The sequence below is a fragment of the Pipistrellus hanaki genome (assembly GCF_964339955.1).
Source record: "Pipistrellus hanaki genome assembly, chromosome: 15".
In the NCBI taxonomy this organism is placed as follows: domain Eukaryota; kingdom Metazoa; phylum Chordata; class Mammalia; order Chiroptera; family Vespertilionidae; genus Pipistrellus; species Pipistrellus hanaki.
In genome coordinates this window covers 41,861,204-41,882,162 of record NC_140517.1, presented here as the reverse complement: position 1 = coordinate 41,882,162, position 20,959 = coordinate 41,861,204, and the positions used below count along the sequence as shown (strand labels likewise).

Sequence of the window (20,959 nt, the reverse complement as noted above, 5' to 3'; positions counted from 1 at the left end):
AAATCTAAAATTCAGCCTAAATCGCGGGCCGAATGGTTTACTGAACAGTCATAAACTGACAATGTCATAAACTGACAGCGGAGTGCAGTGATGACAGCGCGGTGCGGGCCACATTGCAAGGCCTGGCGGGCTGGATTTGGCCCGCGGGCCTTGTGTTTGACACATGTGCCCTACACGGCCTGGCCCCTGTGATGCTCCGTCTCACTCTCCACCCCTCTCCCTCGCCCTCGGAGCCCCTGGTGCACTGCTCTCCGCCCAGTTTGAACGGGTCTAGCTACTCCCCACCTCTAGGTCTGTGCCTGCTGCTCCCTCTGTTTTGTAACGCTCTCTGCCCCGACCCTGGCCTCCTTCATGGGCTAATTCCTCCATGCCCTCCAGACCACACGGCTCTTACATCTCCAGGGAAGCTACACTGACTGGCTCCACTCCTAGGGGCTGGCAGCTTCCTTCCACTCCTCCTTCATTCTTATTTCTCCAGGGAATAACAACTTGTATGATTATTTGGTGAAGATCTGTCTCCCCCATCAGACGGTGAGCTCAGGGAGGCCAGGCACTGGTTCCGTCTTGGTCTCCAGACCGCAGCTGGCACGCCGCCGTAGTTACTCATGAGCTATTTAGTGGGTGCCAAGTGCTGGGGAGACCCCTCTGTGAACCTCAGCACTCTCCCCTCTGCCCCCCAAACACACAGACTTTCTTTTGGGGACTGTCAGGGAACCTGGACTCCCGCCATTTCCCTCCTTGGCAGCTGTGGGTGACGCACCCAGGGGCGGGCCTGCCGCCCCACATCAGACGCTGATTTGGCCTGGTTGGGCAAGGCCAAGGTTGCCTGGGGGGAAGTTACTCATCCCCAGCTCAGGTAAGAGGACCGGGGCTGTGAGGCGGCACACCGAGGGGGACCTCTGAGGGAGCAGGATCGCACCATGGACCCCGCCAGGAAAGCAGGTGCCCGGGCGGTGATCTGGACCACAGGTTGGCTGCTGCTGCTGCTGCCGCCGACGCTGCTTCAAGGTAGGTCTGGGTAGCTAAGTTGGTTAGAGCGTACTCCCTGTAGCTAAGGCTGTGGGTTCCTCCCCTGGTCAGGGTGTAGGTAAGGGCCAACCAATGAATGCATAAATAAGCGGAGCAACAAATCGATGTTTCTCTCCCCCCCACCCCCCTAGAAAAAGATAAGTAAATAAAAAAGAAGGTGGGTCTTCTGGGGAGAGGGGTGGAGGGGGCAGAGTGGGGCCCAGGGAGAAGGTGGGGGGAGAGGGGGGAGTGATTCCTGCCCTGGGGGAGGGGGCTGTGGGCAAAACTCTTCCAACCTGAGCAGAGGGGGCTGGGGTAAGACCCCTGCTCTGGTCAGGGAGGGGGGAGGGGCTTGTGGGAAGGGATCCCTCGCTGAGCCTAGTCCTCTGTGGGAAAAATTCTCCCATCCTGAGAGGAGCAGTGTGGGAAGGTGCTCCCCATTCCAGGCAGAGTTCTCCCAGGGCTTCCGGTCAGGGCCCCCCACCTTGGGCCTCGGGCGCCGTGGGGAAGATGCCCCCACTGTGGGCACAGGGGGCTTGAAGGAAAGGGACACCATGTCTCCCGTGACCCCATATTTGTGGGACGCTTCTCCTTACTCCTGCCCTGGGAAAGGATGTGCAATAGGATCCTCTGGTCCCGGGGAGCCAGGGCGGGGGAAGGGGCGCCCTCCATCGGGGAGGGGCGGGAGGAGGCAACAGCAGCGACCCACCGCGCCCTCCTCCCCAGGAGCGCGGGCGCTGGAGTGCTACAGCTGCGTGCAAAAGGCCGACGACGGGTGCTCCCCGCAGAAGACCAAGACCGTGAAGTGCGCGCCGGGCGTGGAAGTCTGCACGGAGGCCGTGGGCGCGGTGGAGACCAGTGAGTGGGGCCCCCGGGCCCGCGTGCCTGCTCCTCAGCCAGGCCCCGCCCCTTACAGTCCAGCCACGCCCCCTGGCCTTGGCCACACCCCTCCGAGCAGAGCCCGGCCCCCTCCCTTTCTGCCTGGCCCAGGGCTCAGAAGGGGGCGGGCTGGGAGCTGAGAAGAGGGTGGGTGAGCTTGGGAGAACCAGGATCTGGGACCCCGTCCCCTTCTGGAGCACGCCCTATCCATGTCTGCGCCACCACGACCTCCCTAACCCAGAAGGTTCTCCTCCCCAACCCAGCCCCCCCTCTCCACCGGGGCCCCGGGGATGGGGTTTCTGTAGAGGTTTTCTAGGTGCCCTAGTGGAGGCTGGGAGGCTCAGACCCACCTCCCACCCTGGTCTGAGGCCACAGCTCCCAGGAGGCCCGTCCTCCATCCTGTGCCTTTTTGTCGCCCTTCTATAGCCACCCCTTCCCCCCACACTCCTCCCCGCTTCCGGGGCGCGTTCCCCCCCCCCCCCCCGCCCCAAATCTGTCCACTCTGCCCGCCTGGCAGCCCCCGGGTTCAGCTTGTGGAAGCCCCGCCCCTCCGTGGGTCAGGCTTTCCTCGGATGGGCCCTTTCTGAGGGCCCCGGCTCCTCTGACCCCCCTCCCCTCCCTCCCTCCCCAGTCCACGGGCAGTTCGCGGTGGCCGTGCGCGGCTGCGGCTCCGGCCTCCCGGGCAAGAACGACCGCGGCCTGGACCTCTTCGGGCTGCTGGCCTTCATCCAGCTGCAGCAGTGCGAGCAGGACCGCTGCAACGCCAAGCTCAATCTGTCGGCGCGCGCGCTCACCCCTGCAGGTGCGTGGGTGTGTGTGTGGGGGGCGAAGGGGCGGAGCGTGCGGGGCCCGGGCCGGAGCCGCTGGGGGCGCTCGCCAGCCCGCCGCCGGGGAGTGCAGGGGGGCGGGGGCGGGGGCGGGGGGGGGGGGGGCCAGAGGCAGCCTGGGGGCCGCGCCTCTGCGGCCTCGTGGGGAGGGCGCCAGGGGCGGGCTCACAGGGCGGAGCTAGAGGCCGAACCAGGGTTGGAAGAGGTGGGGAGACATGGGCTGGAGCCACAGGAGACCGAAGTGTGCTTTCCGACCATCTTATTTATTTATTTTTTATAGTTATTCCTGTTAACTTTATTGCTTCTGTTTGAGGATTCTCAATTTATAATATTTGTTTATGTTATCTTAATATTTTCTTTTTTTTTATTATTTTTATTTATTTATTTAAAAAAATTAAATTATTTTATGTGTACATATCTAAAATAAGTTGTTTTTTTTTTTAAGGCCGAAACCGGTTTGGTTCTGTGGTTAGAGCGTCGTCGTTGGCCTGCGGACTGAAAAGTCCCAGGTTCGATTCCGGTCAAGGGCATGTACTTTGGTTGCGGGCACATCCCTAGCAGGGGGTGTGCAGGAAGCAGCTGGTGGATGTTTCTAACTCTCCGTCCCTCTCCCTTCCTCTCTGTAAAAAAAAAATATATTTAAAAAAATATTTTTATTGATTTCACAGAGGAAGGAAAGAGAGGGATAGAAACATCAATGATGAGAATCATTGACTGGCTGCCTCCTGCAAGCCTGGGGATGTGCCCTTGTCTGGAATCGAATCCGGGAACCCTCCTGTCCTCAGGCCGACGCTCTATCCACTGAGCCACACCGGCCGGGGCCCGAGCCTGCTTGTCCCCTTCCTCACCCCCCGCTCGCTCCCTCCCTTGTAGGCAATGAGAGTGCGTACGAGCCCAACGGGGCCGAGTGCTACAGCTGCGTGGGGCTGAGCCGCGAGGCCTGCCAGGGCGCCGCGCCGCCCGTCGTGCGCTGCTACAATGCCAGCGACCGCGCCTACCAGGGCTGCTTCGACGGCAACGTCACCCTGACGGCAGGTGAGCGGCCGGGGTGGGCGGGGCGGGGCGGGTACCTGCAGCCCCTCCGAGGCCTCCGGGGCGGCGGGAGCCCTTGGCGCACAGGGTCCCCCATCTCCAACGCACGCCGGGCGCTCTTGGCCTAAGTTCTTGTCTTGTGTTCAGAAATGCAGTCCTATGGCACCGGGATAGGGATGCTTTCTGTCCTAGTTTTTTAAAAAAATTATTATTTTAAAAAAATATACATTTTATTGGTTTTTTACAGAGAGGAAGGGAGAGGGATAGAGCTAGAAACATCCATCAGCTGCCCTCCTGCACACTACGTTTAATTCATTTTACATGATTTGGACAAAAAACTTGGTACATGGTTTAAATATTTAAAAAAAAAGAAAAAAGATTTGCAATGTTTTATTTTTCATCAATTACAAGTGTATATAAAAGATCCTCCAAAAGCCTGGGAAATGTTTTTAAACCTTCAAGCGTCTACCCGGGCATTGCGGGGGGATTGTGGTTCTGACTCTTTACAACTCGAGGGGTTAGGGTGCCCCCCCAAACCACAGAGGAGAGGTGCAGGTCAGCCTCCTGGCCTCTCCCCCGGGGCATCATGGGAGATGTAGTTTTTTAATCCCTCTCTTCCACCCCCCCCCCCCTTCCCCCGCCAGGTGTATTAGATGTAACTCTCACTCTAAGACTAACTATTGAAGTGTGATGGGGGACAGGAGGGAGGGAGGGAGGGAACTTTTGCTCTTCTGCTGTAAGAAATGGGATCCGTCCTAAGCCAAGGACCGGGACAGTGTTTCTCCGAGTGGGGCCTGAGCTGAGACTTCGGGCTCCATGGATCCCTCGGCCCCCAGTTTGGGAGGTTTTTGCCTCTAAGCTAAGGTGACCAGATCGTCCAGGTGTTGGCGGCACAGTCCTGATTTCTAACAATTTTTCCCGCGTTCCGTGGCGTTTTAAAATGAAGTCCCGATTTTTGGAAAGAATCCAAGTCCCGAGGCGTTTTAAAAAAATCGGGACTTTTTTTTAAAACGCCACGGAACGCGGGAAAAATTGTTAGAAATCAGGACTGTCCCGCCCAAAGCGGGACGATCTGGTCACCTTACTAAACTGCACTCTGCCCGTCTTCAACCCCGGCCTGTGTGTGTGTGTGTGTGTGTGTGTGTCTCCCCCGCTACAGCCAACGTGACGGTGTCCTTGCCAGTCCGCGGCTGCGTCCAGGACGAGTTCTGCACCCGGGACGCGGTGACGGGCCCGGGCTTCACGCTCAGCGGCTCCTGCTGCAAAGGCCCCCGCTGCAACGCCGACCTCCGCAACAAGACCTTCTTCTCGCCGCGCATCCCGCCGCTGGTGCTGCTGCCCGTGCCCCCGGCCACGACCTCCGTCCCGGCCACGACCTCCGCCCCGGCCGCCACCTCCGCCACCACCACCGCCACCGCCTCCGCCTCCGCCGCCCCCCGCGCGCCCACCAAGCCCGTCTCCGCCGCCAAGCCCAGCCCCGCCTCCGCCAGCCGCACGCCGCCCAGGGAGGTCGCAATCAACACCGTGTTGATAGAGGAGGGGGCCAGCCTGGCCGCAGGCGCCGCGGGCCACCAGGACCGCAGCAACAAGGAGCAGCGCCCCACCAACACGTGGCCCCACAATGGGGGCTCGGCAGCGCCCTCTGCCGGCCTGGCGGCCCTCCTGCTGGCCGTGGCCGCCCGCACCCTGCTATGAGCCTCTGCACCTGGGAGCCTGCTCCCTGCTCCCTGCCCTCCTGCCCCGGGGACCCCCTCCTCCCGCTCCCGCCACCGGACTGGGCTGGCCCAGCGCCCCCCTCCCAATCCCCCCCCCCCCCCCCCCCCCCGTTTCTTCCACTGACCTCAGCCCCCAGCTTCCGCTGCGCTGGTCTGCGGCTTCGGGGAAATAAAGGGAAACCCTTGTACATACATACCCTCCGGGCATCCTAGCTTTTTGAGGCTGCAGATAGCCCCCCCCCCCCTCCTCTCCCCCTTGTCGTCATGGGGATGGAAATGGTTAGAAGTGCCACAGGGACTGTGGGAGAGACAGCCAGGAGCTCTCCCATAGCCGCCCTGGAAGATGGGGGGCAGGGTTGGGGGATAACGGGGTCCCTCCTCTGCTGGCTGCGGGCCCCGCCCCGCATCTCCGTGGGGATGGTCTCAGCCTCTGTCTTCCTTCCTGGACTGTGAGCTCCTCAAGGCCAGGGGCCGCGCCTTCTGCCTCTGTGCGGTCCTTCAGCCTCTGTGCGGTCCGTTTGTGGGACATAAAGCCTCAATAAACGGATTTCTTTGTACAGTGTTCCCAAGGAGTCCTCTCTACCTCCTTTCTGACAGGAACGCCTGGAAGCTGAGCTAGGGAGGAAAGGCCAAGACCTTTCACTGAGGAGCTGAGATAGCCCGGGAGGAGTCTGGTTTGAACTCCTCTCTTTTTCATTGTTTTTTAAAATATGTTTTATTTGGCTTCAGAGAGGAATAGTGGGAGGGAGAGATAGACACATCAATGATGAGAGAGAGTCATGGATCGGCTGCCTCCCGCACGCCCCTTGCTGCTGCGGTCAAACCTGCAATCTGGATCTGTGCCCTGACCGGGAATTGAACCATGGTCTCCTAGTTCCTAGACTGAGGCTCAACCACTGAGCCACACTGGCCCGGCTGTTATTTCTTTTATCTTTTTGTCTCTGACACCTTTCGGAGAATGGATGTTTGCCAGGTATTTTATTCATTATTGTTTTTTAAATTTTTATTTATTGATTTTAGAGAGAGAGAGGAAGGGCGGCAGAGAGAGCTTGTTGTTCCATTTATTTATGCATTCTTTGGTTGATTCCTGTCTGTGCTCTGAATGGGGATCGAACCTGCAACCTTGGTGCATTGGGACAGTGCTTTAAGAGCTACCCTGCCGGCTGCCAGATGATTATTTATTTATTTATTGTTGACATTATTACAGATGTTTCCCACTCCCCATCCCCTCCCCCTTTGTTCCCTCCACCCAGACCGCCCTCCCTCCCCGCCTTCCCCCCCACCCCAGCCCCACTGCCAGCTGTGTCCATGGGCTATGCATATATGCTATGGCCAGGTATTTTTAAAAGCACCCATGGTTTGCTGGTTCCAGGCTCTGTGGCAGGCACTTTCCACACACCACTGATGATTCAGAGCCTTCCTGCAATACAGTATCTGCATTCTGTTTTCCAACTTTGATTATAAAACATTTCACACCTACAGACCAGTTGGAAAGATCATGCGAGGCACCTCCCTCCGCCCTCCACTGAGGTCCCCAAACTTTGAACATTCTGTGAGGCCCACTTATGCTCCATTTTACAGATGCGAACACTGAGGCACAAACAAGATTATGTCACTTTCTCAGGCTTTCCCAGAGCTGGACTGGGGCCCAGGGAGTCACCCTAGAGCCGTGGTCAGCAAACTGCGGCTCGAGAGCCACATGCGGCTTTTTGGCCCCTTGAGTGTGGCTCTTCCACAAAATACCATGGCCTGGGCAAGTCTATGTTGAAGAAGTGGCGTTAGAAGAAGTTTAAGTTTAAAAAAATTTGGCTCTCAGAAGAAATCTCAATTGTTTCCTGTTGCTATTTGGCTCTGTTGACGGATGAGTTTGCCAACAACTGCCCCTAGAGGATGCCCCCAAACAACCAGTTTGCAGGTTGGGTTGTTGTGGGACACAGCCGGGAAGGCCCTGCCCTGAGCTGCGGCTCACCATTCAGTGCTGCACTGTCCACTATGGTAGCCACCAGCCACATGTTGCCGAACACATTTAAGTTTAAATTCATTAAAATTAAAATAAATTTAAAATTCAGTGCCTCAGTCACACTTCAAACACTCAAGTTGCCACACGTGGCCACTGTACGGACGGTACAGGTATGGAAATTTCCATTATTTCAGCTCTGGACTCTAGGGTGTAACAGAGAAAAGACCCATGATTTGGTCTTTTTAGTTATTTATCTTTCCTCCTCTCCTCCCCCTCTGATTTTTAGAGAGTGAAAAGGAGGGGGAGAGACACACAGAGAGAAACATCAGTGTGAGAGAGACACATTAATTGGTTGCCTCCCGCACGTGCCTGGTCCAGGGCCAGGGATCGACCGACTGCAGGATCCAAAGTACATGCCCTTGACTGGAATTGAACCTGAGACCCCTCAGTCCGAGGGCCGGCACTCTAACCACTGAACAATCCAGCTAGGGCAAGACCTGTGTTTTTAACCCACCGGGGGTTGGTGGTGAGTCCGAGGCCTGGTCAGAGCCAGTCAGCAACAGGTGGAGGGAAAATTTAGCCAGCTGGCATTTCCTCCTCTCATTCTTATCTTTAATCTCTCTTTTTTTAAACCCTTCCATCTGTCCTCACCTGCCTGTTATTCTTTCCTAGTCTCCACCCTGCCTCTGACCCGTCTCTCGGGAGCATGGATTCAGTTGTGCGGGTACTGTAATCCTAATTGCTTCGACGCATGTCATAACCCAGGAGCTTTCCAACGGGCTGAGTCAGAATTGTGCTGGAATCAGCGTCTCTCCTTGGCTGGCTTCGGCCAGTAAATCCATTCCGGAGAAGAAAGCTACCAGTGAGAGTTTATAGGTACCGTCAGGTGTCACGACCATGGACTAAAACCCAAGGTGGGGGTTATGTGTTGATTAATGGGCTTTTCTTTCTGGAGTAAATTTTTTAAATATTTGATTGATTTTTTTACAGATAGAGAGCTAGAAACATCGATGAGAGAGAAACAACGATCAGCTGCCTCTTGCACACCCCCCACTGGGGATGTACCTGCAACCAGAGTACATGCCCTTGACCGGAGTCAAACCTGGGACCTTTCAGTCTGCAGGCCGACACTCTATCCACTGAGCCAAACCGGTTCCGGCTTTCTGGATTAATCTATAGGAAAACATGACGGTGCCACTTCAGTCAAAGCACAGCTACGTGTGGTTGTTGACAAGGTACCTGACGGGATGTGCTCGTGCGTTCGGCATGGAGTGAAAGGGCATCCGGAATATCGCAGCCCCCCTTTGGAAGGAGTGATTGCTAAGCGCTGGCCAACAATCTCCAGACTCCTCCCTGCCCCGCACAACTGCCAGTGTGTGCTGTGCACCGTGGGAGCCGGGAGCACTGAGCACAAGCGATGGTGTGAGCCTGTAGTGTTTTAATTTTATGTGGATTAGCTTACATTTAAATTAGCCTGTGGCTGCCGTGTTGGGTAGCAAAGTGTTAGAAGGACAGCTGGATGCTGGCCAAACTGGAGGGCTGTCTTCGCATAACTGGGTTCGATGAACAAATAATGGCTTCTGGTTTGGGCTCTAAGCAGCATTGCTCCCTGACTGTTCTCGGGGACTAGTCGCTGCTTTTCAACATCAGCATGACCACGGGCCGGCCATTTCCCTTCTCTGAGCCTTCCTTTCCCAGCAGTCCAGGGAGGGATAATGACATCCCTTTTGCAAGGTGCAGTGAAGTCAGGCTGAAGTTCCAGGCCGGCCCCGCCTTTCTCTGGCTGTGTGACCTTGGACGAGTTGCTTAATCTTTCCTGGCCTCCGTTTCTGCAACTTTAAGACGGACATTAACATCGCCTTCCTTGTTCAGTAGCTGAGGATTAAGCAATATCTGCACAGTACTTAGAGCCCGGGGCGTGATACAACCTATATGGTGTGTGTTTGCTCTTGTTATCCTCGCGAGAGGACTGGGCAGGGATCGTTCAGTAAGCCTCTGCCGGGGGTGCTGGGGCTTATCTCTCTACTGTTCTGTTCCTCTTGGGATTTATTTTTCTTAAAACCATAGTTGATAACATCTTTTTTTTTTTTTTTTTTAATATATTTTATTGATTTTTTACAGAGAGGAAGGGAGAGATATAGAGAGCTAGAAACGTCGATGAGAGAGAAACATCGATCAGCTTCCTCTTGCACACCCCCTACCGGGGATGTGCCTGCAACTCAGGTACATGCCCTTGACCGGAATCGAACCCGGGACCTTTCAGTCCGCAGGCTGACGCTCTACCACTGAGCCAAACCGGCTTCGGCTGATAACATCTTTTTTAAGCAAGGATATTTGTTTTGTGCTGCTCTTGTTTTAGGTTCACAAACATATGTTTTGTACTGGTCTTGATATAAAGAAGATTTCTTGCTCAGCCAGTGTTGCTCAGGAATCAAGATGTGACTGGTTGATTCCATTCAGGGCCCATGCCTGGGTTTTGGGCTCAATCCCCCATAGCTGGCATGCAGGAGACAGCTAGATGATGACGTTTCTCTCTCACAGATGTTCCTGTCTCTTTCTCCCTATCCCTTCCTCTCTCTCTCAAAATCAATAAAAACATTAAAAAACCCCCACAAAAATGTTTCTTACTTCCTATATGCTCAAATAAGTTTTTAAAGCATCGATTTAGCCCTGGCCAGTGTGTTCAGTGGTTAGAGCACCGGTCCTCACATGAAGGGGTCTTGGGTTCGATTCCTGGTCAAGGGTATGTACCTGGGTTGCAGGTTAGATCCCTGACCCAGTTGAGCCCAATTTATGTGCCTCTCACATTGATGTTTCTCTCTCTCTCTCCCCCCTCCCTCCCTTCCACTCTCTCTAAAAATCAATGGGAAAAATATCTTCAGGTGAGGATTAACAAAATCAAAAAAAGCACTGCTTTAATTTTTTTTTAAATTGGAACTATCTCAAAATTACAGAAATGTTGTGAGTACAGTACAAAGACATTAATTTTCTTAAATCACATGAGAGTCAGTTGCCAATATTATGCCTCATAATGTTTAGTGTGTTTTGTATAAGCAAGGACCTTCCATGTAACCAAAGGACAACTTCAAACATAAAAGTGATTAGCATTGGTAAGTTTCTCTATCAAATCCTCACACTCCATTCAAGTGTCACCAGTTGTCCCAATAAATGGCCTTCACAGTATTAAGGAACAAAAATTCAGCCGAGCAAACTTACTTATTAGAATTATGTCATGCAGGTGTTTTGTTTTAGTTTTTAGTCACGCAGTACGTGCTTTTTAATTTTTGTTTTTACTTTTTAAATTAAATGTTACCTTTCCCCCGTCACCATTTATCCCTCCATACCTCTTCCTCCTCCAGCCCCACCTCCCCACAATCACCACACTGCTGTCCTTGCCCATGAGTTCTTCTTTCTTCTTTCTTTTTTGTTCATTCCCCCACCTCTCCCCAACACTGTAACCCCCCTCCCCTTCCCTCCAGAGCTGTCTGCCTGCTCTGTATTTATGAGTCTGTCTCTATTTGCTTGTTAGCTCATTAAGTTCCACAAGTGAGTGAAGTCATGTGGTACTTGCCGTTCTTTGACTGGCTTATGTCACTTAGCATAATGTTCGCCAGGCCCATCCGTGCTGCTGCAGAGGGTAAGAATTCCATTTTCCCCCCTAGCACAGCTGTGTCGTATTCCATTGTGTAAATGCACCGTAGCGTGGGCTGCTTCCAAGTTTTGGCTATTGTAAGTAACGCTGCCGTGAACAGAACAGAGTGGTGCATGTATTCTTTCCAGTTAGTGTTCCAGTTTCTTTGGATACATTCCCAGAAGTGGAATTGCCGGGCCAGAAGGCAGTTCCATTTTTTTAAAAAAATGTACATAAAATGTACATAAAAATATGTACATAGATAATAACTTATTATCTGTGTACATATTTTACCATTGCCCCCCCCACCCCCCATACATACCCACCCTCCCCAGAGTTTTGTGTCCATTGGTTGTACTTATATGCATGTATACAAGTCCTTTGGTTGATCTCTTATCGCCCCCAGATTGGCAGTTCCATTTTTAATTTTTGGAGATAACTCCCTGCTGACAGCAGCCCCGCCTGGGTAACTGGGCTTTCCACAGCGACAGCCCAGAAAATGTAAATACGAATGGACTTTATTGAATGATTCACGAAGGGGCAGCGTCCCACTTAGCAAACAGAAGGCAGCTCCCAGGAGCTGTACAGAAGGGAAGGTTTATAGGCAGGTTACCTCACTCCCGTGGGTCAGGAAATTCCAGACTGGTTGGTTTGCGATTCCCTTCCTGGGAGAGACTGACCTGCACTTGAGGTCTGTTTCTTTTCAACAGCAGTGAAGGGTTCAGGCTGGACTCTGTCATTGCACTGAGTCGTCCTGTCTCTTTAAAATTCTTCCCTCTTCCCTGGGCGTCAGGACTCCCATGAACAGTACAGGCCGGGTTGGGGCACGATGTCCATCCGTTTGCCTTGGTCTGCACCTTCCCCCGATCAGATCCGGGTTATGCACCTCGGGCGGGAGTGTCCCAGGACATGGTGGGCTCTTCTTACTCCCCTCAGGGTGGTGGCTCTCAAGACGGCCACTTTGTTTGCTTGGCAAAGGCCGAGACTTTCAGGCTTCTCCACTAGAAGTCACCAAATGTTTTCTGGGGAGACATTAAAAAAAAATTATTTATTTTTTACAGAGAGGAAGAGAGGGATAGAGAGTTAGAAACATCGATGAGAGAGAAACATCAATCAACTGCCTCCTGCACACCCCTGACCAGGGCTGTGCCCACAACCACAGTACATGTCCTTGACCGGAATCGAACCCGGGACCCTTCAGTCCACAGACTGACGCTCTATCCACTGAGCCAAACCGGTTTTGGCAGTGGGGAGACATTTAGGGGCTCTGTAAATATCTATTCCTCATTGCATTTGCTTTTTTTAAAAAAATAAATCTTTATTGTTCAGATTATTACAGATGTTTCTCCCCCCCCCCCCCCTTAGCTCCCCTCCACCTGATTCCCCACCCCAGCCCATGCCCCAACCCCTCGCCCCCCACCACTGTCTTCAGCCATAGGGGTATGTCTTCAATCACAGGTGTAAGGTTTTTGTACAATCTCTTCCCGCACCCCTCAGACCCCTTTCCCCCTGAGAATGGTCAGTCAACCCCCTTTCTATGTCCCTGGTTCTCTCACATTTGCTTTTTTATTTTGAGAGTATGTTTATTAAAGCTGGGGGCAGGGAGTAAAGGAAGGGCTTGGGATGGAAGAACAGAGAGCCTGGAAATGGGACAGGAAAGTGAGTCACGTGGGGCTGGGTGGGCCCCGTGGGAACTGAAAGTCACGGTGACAGAAAGCTGAGGGGCTGCTGTCCACTCACTGGGAGGTCAGAGGAAAAGGGGGCCTCGGAGACAGGTTCAGGGGGAGACCTGGGATGAGCTGCTGCCGCCCATTGCTTCCCTTGTTGCAAGTCTTGTGGGGACCCTCGGAGTTTAGCAGATGTATGCCTGAGAGGGAGAAAGGCTCCTCATCAGATGTTTGATTTATTAACTTATGTAGTTACATCCGAACAGACTCACAGCACCGGGGGATTATAATCTATCCCAGTCATGGTTTGTTCTCATGTTCAAATTGTCCCCAGTTTGACCTGTGGGAGCTCCTGTGAGCAGGTCGCTGAGTCCTTTCAACCTGTCCCCATCATTCTTTTTATTTATTTATTTATTTTTATTTTATTGATTTTATACAGAGAGGAAGGGAGAGGGATAGAGAGTTAGAAACATCGATGAGAGAGAAATGTCAATCAGCTGCCTCCTGCACTCCTCCCACTGGAGATGTGCCCACAACCAAGGTACATGCCCTTGACTGGAATCAAATCTGGAACCCTTCAGTCCATAGGCTGATGCTCCATCCACAGAGCCAAACTGGTTAGAGCTCCCATCATTCTTTGAGCTTTCTTTTTTTTTTTTTTTCTTCCTGGCACAACAAGACCTGCCAGGCTTGCCTTGTCTTTTCACGGTGTCCGTCCTAGAATTAGCCTCTACGCCAGGAAGCCCTGGGACATTTCCCTGAGGTTCACATTTATTTTTTTATTTTTGTTAATCCTCACCCAAGGATATTTTTTCCCCACACTGATTTCTGAGAGAGGAAGGGAGAGGAAGAGACACACACACACACACAGAGAGAGACATCAGTGTGAGAGAGACATAGGTTTGCTACCTTCTGCACCCTCACTGACCTGGGCTGGGAGGCAACCGAGATACGTGCCCTTGGCTGGAATGGGATCCTTCAGTCAGAGGGCCTGTGCGCAAGCCGGCTCAAGCTGGAGGATGACACCGTTTGGGACTAGTGGCAGCGGTTGTTGCTGTTGGGTTCCTGTTGCACCAGGGTTTCTCAGTGCACAGAAGTAGGAAATATGGATATATTCTCACACACACGTACATCTATATTTATTCCACATCTACCTCTAGATCTTGGAAATCCTGAGGCTACTCTATCTCCAATTCCAACCCCTCACTATAGGGTCATTCTAGTTTCCTCCCTTTGCATAATTTCAGTCCGTGAGTGAGAACTCTGGCTCTCAGTGTCCCTGATACACTCACTTCTGTGCTCAGTTCCCCTGGAAGCAGCCAGTCTGTTACAGCCGTCCCTGCCCACACCCCACAGCCCCTGGGTGGACACCGCTCACCCCACCCTATTCTGAGCCCTGCACCCCTCTTCCTCCCTCCTCCGGACACCTGCTTGCTTCTGTTCAGGAAGGGGAAGGAGAGGGCGACAAAGGGCGAGCTTAATGTGTTTCAGATAGACCTTTGTTTTGCTCTTCCAATTGCTACTCCTAGCTGTGCTTTCTTTCCTTTCCTCTTTCTTCTTAAAAAAGATTCTGCATAACTTGTGTTCTTTGGTTGAACTGGACAGAGCTTTAAAATCTTTTCAGCCCCAGATGGTTTTGCTCAGTGGGCAGAGCATTGGCCTGTGGACTGAAGGGTCCTGGGTTCGATTCTGATCAAGGGCACCTGCCCAGTTTTCAGGCGTGGTATGAGGCGTGCAGGAGGGAGCTGATCAATGATTCTTTCCAATCATTGATGTTTCTATCCCTCTCATCTCCCTTCCTCTCTGAAATCAATAAAAATGTATTTAAAAATAAATAAATAAGTAAATAAATAAAATGTTTTCGGCACAGCACTCACTAAAACAGGAGTCAGAGGAAGAGAAGTGAAAGGAGGAGATGGAGGAAGGACGCAAAGGGCAGGGAATCCAGGCAGATGGAAAGCAAGAGGGCAAAAAATGACCTCATCTGCTGCCCATGTTTTTCCTGAAGTTTGAGCTTTGAAGGCCATGTTTACGCTTGAGAAATGGATTTCAACACCAGGCAGGGCTGGCTGGGACAAGGCAGAGGCGGGAGACAGGTGGGAGCGTCTGCCTGAACTGGCCTTGCTGGTTTCCCTTCTCCCGGGTTTGTGTTTTTAAGGACGGGTTCCTTTCATTTTAATTACGTACGAAACACATGGAAACCTCCTCGCCGTGGAACAAACATGCAAGCCATCCACAGAGAGCGAAAAGCCGCTGTGAGAAACGGGCAGTCAGCCAGCGGCTGAGGGGGAATTTGAGTGCAGTTTGGGAATGCTTTGCACCAGGACAGGCAGTTTTCTTCTGAGGAATTCATCATGGGAGATGAGTTCACATGGCTGACACAAGGTCTGAATTAAATGATCTGAATGCCAGCTGAAACCGGTTTGGCTCAATGGACAGAGCGTCAGCCTGCAGACTGAAAGGTCCTGGGTTCGATTCCGGTCTAGGGCATGTACCTTTGTTGCGGGCACATCCCCAGTAGGGGGTGTGCAAGAGCCAGCTGATCAATGATTCTCTCTCATTGATGTTTCTGACTCTCTATCCCTCTTCCTTCCTCTCTGTAAAAAATCAATAAAATATATTAAAAAAATAAAAATAAATGATCTGAATGCCAGTAGCATTGGTAATGGCAAAAAACTAGGAATATCCCAGAGGTTTATTAAGAGGGGACTGGGTAAGACAGTCAGATGCTTTATGGATATTGAACACAACAGGACAAGGGTATTATGTTAAGTGAAAGAAGTAAGATAGAGAGAGAGAGAGAGAGAGAGAGAGACAAACGCCATATGATTTTCCTTATAGCTGGGATCAAAAGAACAAACACAAACAAAACAGGAATAGACTCATAAATACTGAGAACAGTCTGCTGGCTGCCAGCGGGGAGAGGGGTTTGGGGGCTAAGTGAAAAAAAAACAAAGCAAAGGCATTAAGAAGTACAAACCGGACGAAACCGGTGTGGCTCAGTGGATAGAGTGTCAGTCTGCAGACTGAAGGGTCCCAGGTTTGATTCCGGTCCGGGGCATGTACCTTGGTTGCTGGCACATCCCCAGTGGGGGTTGTGCAAGAGGCAGCTGATCGATGATTCTCTCTCATCAATGTTTCTAACTCTCTATCCCTTCCTCTCTGTAAAAAAATCAATAATAATAATAATAATAATAATATATATATATATATATATATATATATATATATATATATATATAGAAGTACAAACTGGCAGTTATGAACTGGTCACAGGATGTAAAGTCCAGCATTGGGAATATGCAGTCAGTCATATCGTAATAACTGTGTATGGTGTCAGATGCGTACTAGACTTACCAGGATCACTTATATCTGAAATGAATATAATATTGAATGCCTACTATAACTGAAAAAAAAAAGAAAAACAAACTCTAAATGCAACACATGGAAAAAACAACAAACCATCAGGCACATTTATAAAAAGAAAAACAAACTCTAAATGCAACACATGGAAAAAACAACAAATCTCTCATCTGGAGAGATTTTGATGTTGTTCATGAAAAAGAAAAAAAAGAAAAAAAGCAAGATGCAGAATAGTGTGCCACCACTGATTAAAAAATGATCTCTGGCAGAAACTGGTTTGGCTCAGTGGATAGAGCGTCGGCCTGTGGACTGAAGGGTCCCGGGTTCGATTCCGGTCAAGGACATGTACCTTGGTTGCGTGCACATCCCCAGTGGGGGGTGTGCAGGAGGCAGCTGAACGATGATTTTCTCTTATCGATGTTTTTAGCTCACTATTCCTCTCCCTTCCTCTCTGTAAAAAAATCAATAAAATATATGTAAAAAATGAAAAAAAAATCTCTGTGTGAATGTTTGTAGATATTTCAGGAAATACTCACACAAAGCAATAAATGCTCTTGCCTCTGGAAAGAGGTGGGGGTGGGAGGCGGCTTTTCCATCCTTCCTGTGTGATCTTGGACAAGCCAGGGTCTTCTCTGAGCCTCAGTTTCCCCGTTTGAAAAAGGAGGGTGATTAGAGGAGGGACTGGAATTTTATTTCCCACACCCAGGAGACCTGCCCGGCCACAGAAACAAGAGCAGAAGCGACAAGGGTGCGTCCAGGTGCAAGCATTTGAGCGGATGTTCTCTGCTCTGTCGGCGTGACCACCAACCTTCCCAAGGGCAGGGCCGGGTGGGGAGTGAGGACAATGTGGAGGAGGGCCCTCGGAGCCCGTGACAAATGTCAGCCAACGAGTGAGGAATAAACCTTGTTTGTTTTGAGCAGCTGGGTCTGGAGTTGTTTGTCACTGCAGCGTCACTGGCCCCCCCCCCCCCCCCCTCACTTGCTCTGCAGCCGGCCTGCTTGCAGATCTGGTCCAGGCCTCCCACCAGCTGTATGTACCCCTTTCCCGCTTCCCAATGCTGTCAGGACAAGGTGCAGATGCTTCTGAGGCTCTGGAGGCCAGCCCTGCCCTTCGGCATTGAGCACACTGCTTCCGGCTTATCTTCAACCCTCCCCCCTGGTGACATTCCTGTGAGCACCACACTCTGCTGCCTCTCCAGCGTCTCTGAGTTCCTTTGTCCTCCCTCTCTCTGCCTGGCTGACACCTGCTCAGCCCAGGGAGCCCTCTCCGGTGTGGATCAGGTGCCTCCTCTACAGCTCCCCTGCCCCAGGGCTCCCCCATAACTGTCCTGATGCCGTCACATCATCTCTCTCTGACAACAAGTCTCTCTCTGCCCCTGGATTTCAGTCCCCGAGGGCAATGCCAGGGCTGTTTGTAGCTCTGGCTGCTCACATCAGGGCCAGACGCAGAGGAGGGTGTCAGTAAACGTCTGGTGACTGAATAATAGAGGAGCTCGGATGCGCAGCAGATGTCTCTGCCGCAGGGTTTTGCACCAGAGGCTGCGGCCTCCGCCTCTGCCTTCCCAGTTTCCTACGGAAAGGCCGACTTTCCCTGGAGCGGGGCCTGGGCCCTGGGCCCCGGCAGCATTCCTGCCCGAGCGGCAGGGACAGTTCCTTCTTATTTGTTTAGTTTTCAGGTAAAGTGTACACACACTGAGATGCACAAAGGCTAAGTGCACTGTGAAAGGAGTTATGACTGATGTGTAGACCTGTGCCAGCCCAGTCCCTGTCAGAGCATTAGCCATTCCAGAAGGTTCTCTCCCACCCCCTCCCGGTCAATCTCTGCATGTCAGAGAGCAGTAGGGGAGGTGGGAGTAACAGGGTAGGAAGAGGCGACCAAACCTTCAAGAACCTCTTACACCATTATGAGGAATTAAAAAAAAATCTATGTTATTATTAGTATCCTTATTACCCTCTTAACAATTAGACCAATAATAGTAAGAGTGTGCTGGATCTTTTTTGTTCGCTTTTTCAGACCCACTCTCTGCCTTTCCCTGTTATACTTGGGCTGATCTGTATGGACTACACTGGCCTTTCTTTCTTTTTTTTAAATTTTTATTATTTTTTCTTCTTTCTTTCTTTCTTTCTTTCTTTCTTTCTTTCTTTCTTTCTTTCTTTCTTTCTTTCTTTCTTTTTTTTAAATCAAACTCTATTGTTTATATTATTACAAAGGTTCCTCATTTCTTCCCCCCTCCACCAGGTTCCCACCCCACCCTCCGTCCCCTCCCTACCCCCCACTGTCCTCATCCATAGGTGCACAGTTTATGTTCAGTCTCTTCCCTCATCCACCACTCCCCCCCCCCCCCCCCAAGAACTGTCAGTCCACTTCCCTCAGGTATCTCCGACTCTACTACAATCAACAGCTAATATTGTTCATTAGGTTTTTCAATCTCCTTTTTTTTTTTTTTTTTAAATTAATAAACTTTTACACTTCTAAGAATAAATTTTAAAATCTAATAATTTTAAGCCTTGTTTTTTCTGCCCTGGTAATTGAGAAGCAAACTTGTTTACATGTAAACTTGCCCTTAGGCTATCAAAAGGTGTGGCCATTCAAATGTAAATGAACTCATTGTTTAAAGATAGCTGCTGGTTGGAATTGGATTACCTGTTCTGGGTGGGAAGGGCTTGTCCTCCCCTTTCTCCATTAAAATTAAGGTGTTAGCTTTAAAAACTCTTTTTGGCAAGAGACCTTAAACTTTCAGAACTTTAAATTTTTCAGGTAGTAAATCAGTTCCTTAGCATTTTCTCAAATCAATAATACCTCCACATGCCCAAGGATATTCTTCACACAAAAGACATTTCCAAATAGATCAACCAACCTCATCCAGACCACACACAAGGCACTCACAGATCAACACCCCAGCGCTATACTAACTCAACACATTCAGATCTAAGCCTTCATCACTTGATTCAGCAGACCCTCAAGTTCCCCCAAAAGTTTCCAGCCATGTCTGAGAGGCAGCCCTGCGGCATGGGCAGGCAAGGAGCGAGCTGTTCCAGGCCTGGCTGCTCCGGGCCTGGCATCTGTTGTTCTGGTCCGGTCCACAACCAGCTGCTCCAGGTCTGGCCACTGCTGCTCCTGGCATGGTTGCTGCTGCTCCAGGCCTGGCTGCTCCCGGCCTTGCTGCTGCTGCTGTTCCGGGCCTGGATACTACCAACCCGGCTGCTCTGGGCCGGGCTGCTATGGGCCTGGTTGCTCCCGGCCTGGCAGCTCTAGGCTTGGCTGCTGCTGCTCTGGGCCTGGATGCTCCTGACCCGGCTGCTCTGGGCCTGGATGCTCCGGGCCTGGATGCTCCCAGCCTGGCTGCTACTGGCCTGGCTGCTGCTGCTCTGGCTGGTCCCGACCCAGCTGCTCTGGGCCTGAATGCTCCAGGCCCGGCAGCTCCCGACATGGCTGCTCCCGGTTTGGTTGCTGCTGCTCTGGGCACGGCTGCTCTGGGCCTGGCCACTCCCGACCTGGCTGCTGCTGCTTTGTGCCTGGCTACTCCTGACCCGGCTGCTCTGGGCCCGGCTGCTCCAGGATCGGCCGCTCCCAGCTTGGCTGCTGCTGCCTCCGGGACTGGCCGCTCCCCACCTGGCTGCTCTTGGCTTGGTAGCTCCTGCTATGGGCCCTGCTACTCCGGGCCTGGCTGCTCCTGACCTAGCTGCTCCATACTTGGTTGTTGCTGCCCTGGGCTTGGCTTCTCAGGACCAGTCTGCTCTGAGCCCGGCATCTCCGGACCTGGAATCTCCTGGCCTGGCTGCTGCTGCTCTGGGCCTGGCTGCTCCTGGTCCGGCTGCTCCGGGCCTGGCTGCTCCCAGCCTGGCTGCTCCGGGCCTGGCTGCTGCTGCTCTGGGCCTGACTATTCCTGACCCGGCTGCTCTGGGTCCGGCTGCAATGGGCCTGGCTGAACCGACCTGGCTGCTCCAGGCTTGGTGGCTGCTGCTATGGGCCTGGCTGCTCCCGACCCAGCTACTCTGGGCCTGGCTGTTTCGGGTCAGGCTGCTCCTGGCCTGCATGCTCCTGGCCTGGCCGCTGCTGCTCTGGGTTTGGCTGAACAGGGCCCGGCCGCTCTGGGCCTATTTGATCTGGTCTGCCTGGTCTGGGCCTGGCTTGCGCTGCTCTGGGCCTGGCTGCTCCAGACCCGGCTGCTTTGGGCCCGGCCATTCCAGGCCTGGCCGCTCCAGGTCTGGCCCCTCCCGACCTGGCTGCTGCTGCTCTGGGCCTGGCTGCTCCCGACCCAGCTGCACTGGGTCCGGCTGGTCCGGGCCTGTAGCTCCAAGCCTGGATGCTCTCGGCCTGGCTGCTCTGGGCTTCGCAGCTGCTGCTCTGGGCCTGGCTACTCCAAACCCGGCTTCTTTTGGCCCAGCTGCTCCGGGCCGGGCCGCTCCGGGCCTGGCTGCTCAGGACCTGGCTGCTGCTGCTCTGGACCTGGCTGCTCCCAATCTCGCTGCTCTGGGCCCGGATGTTTCTGGCCCTGCTGCTCCGGGCCTGGCTGCTCCCGACCTGGCTGCTACTGCTCTGGGCATGGCCGCTCACGATCTGGCTGCTTCAGGCCTGCCTGCTGCTGCTCAGGGCCCGGCCGCTCTGGCCTGGATTCTCCTGGCCTGCCTTCTCAGGGCTTGGCTGCTGCTGCTCTGGGCCTGGCTGCTCCTGATCAGGCTGCTCTGTGCCAGGCTGCTCGGGTCCCGGCTGCTTTGGGCCTCACAACTGCTGCTTCAGGTCTGTCCGCTACCGACCTGGCTGCTCTGGGCTTGGCCTCTCTGGGCCTGGCCTCTCCCGACCTAGCTGTTGCTGTTCCTGGCCTGGCTACTCCCGACCCGGCTGCTCCGGGCCCAGTTGCTCCGGTCCCTGTCAC

The 20,959-nt window shown here is 52.8% G+C and overlaps 1 protein-coding gene across 2 annotated transcripts; it reads left to right on the top strand.

Moving 5' to 3' along the window:
- Window positions 1-723: 723 nt before the first annotated feature.
- On the top strand, window positions 724-5,923 carry LYPD3 (LY6/PLAUR domain containing 3). 2 transcript variants are annotated; one of them, XM_084860768.1, is made up of 5 exons: window positions 724-1,008; window positions 1,735-1,866; window positions 2,519-2,689; window positions 3,588-3,749; window positions 4,906-5,923. In XM_084860768.1, exons 1-5 carry the CDS (start codon window positions 921-923, stop codon window positions 5,439-5,441), a joined length of 1,089 nt encoding a protein of 362 aa, XP_084716894.1. In that variant the 5' UTR covers window positions 724-920; the 3' UTR covers window positions 5,442-5,923. The 2 variants fall into 2 exon arrangements, with proteins under 2 accessions (XP_084716894.1, XP_084716895.1); XM_084860769.1 differs by having other exon boundaries at window positions 725-1,008; window positions 1,738-1,866.
- The last annotated feature ends 15,036 nt before the right edge of the window (window positions 5,924-20,959 follow it).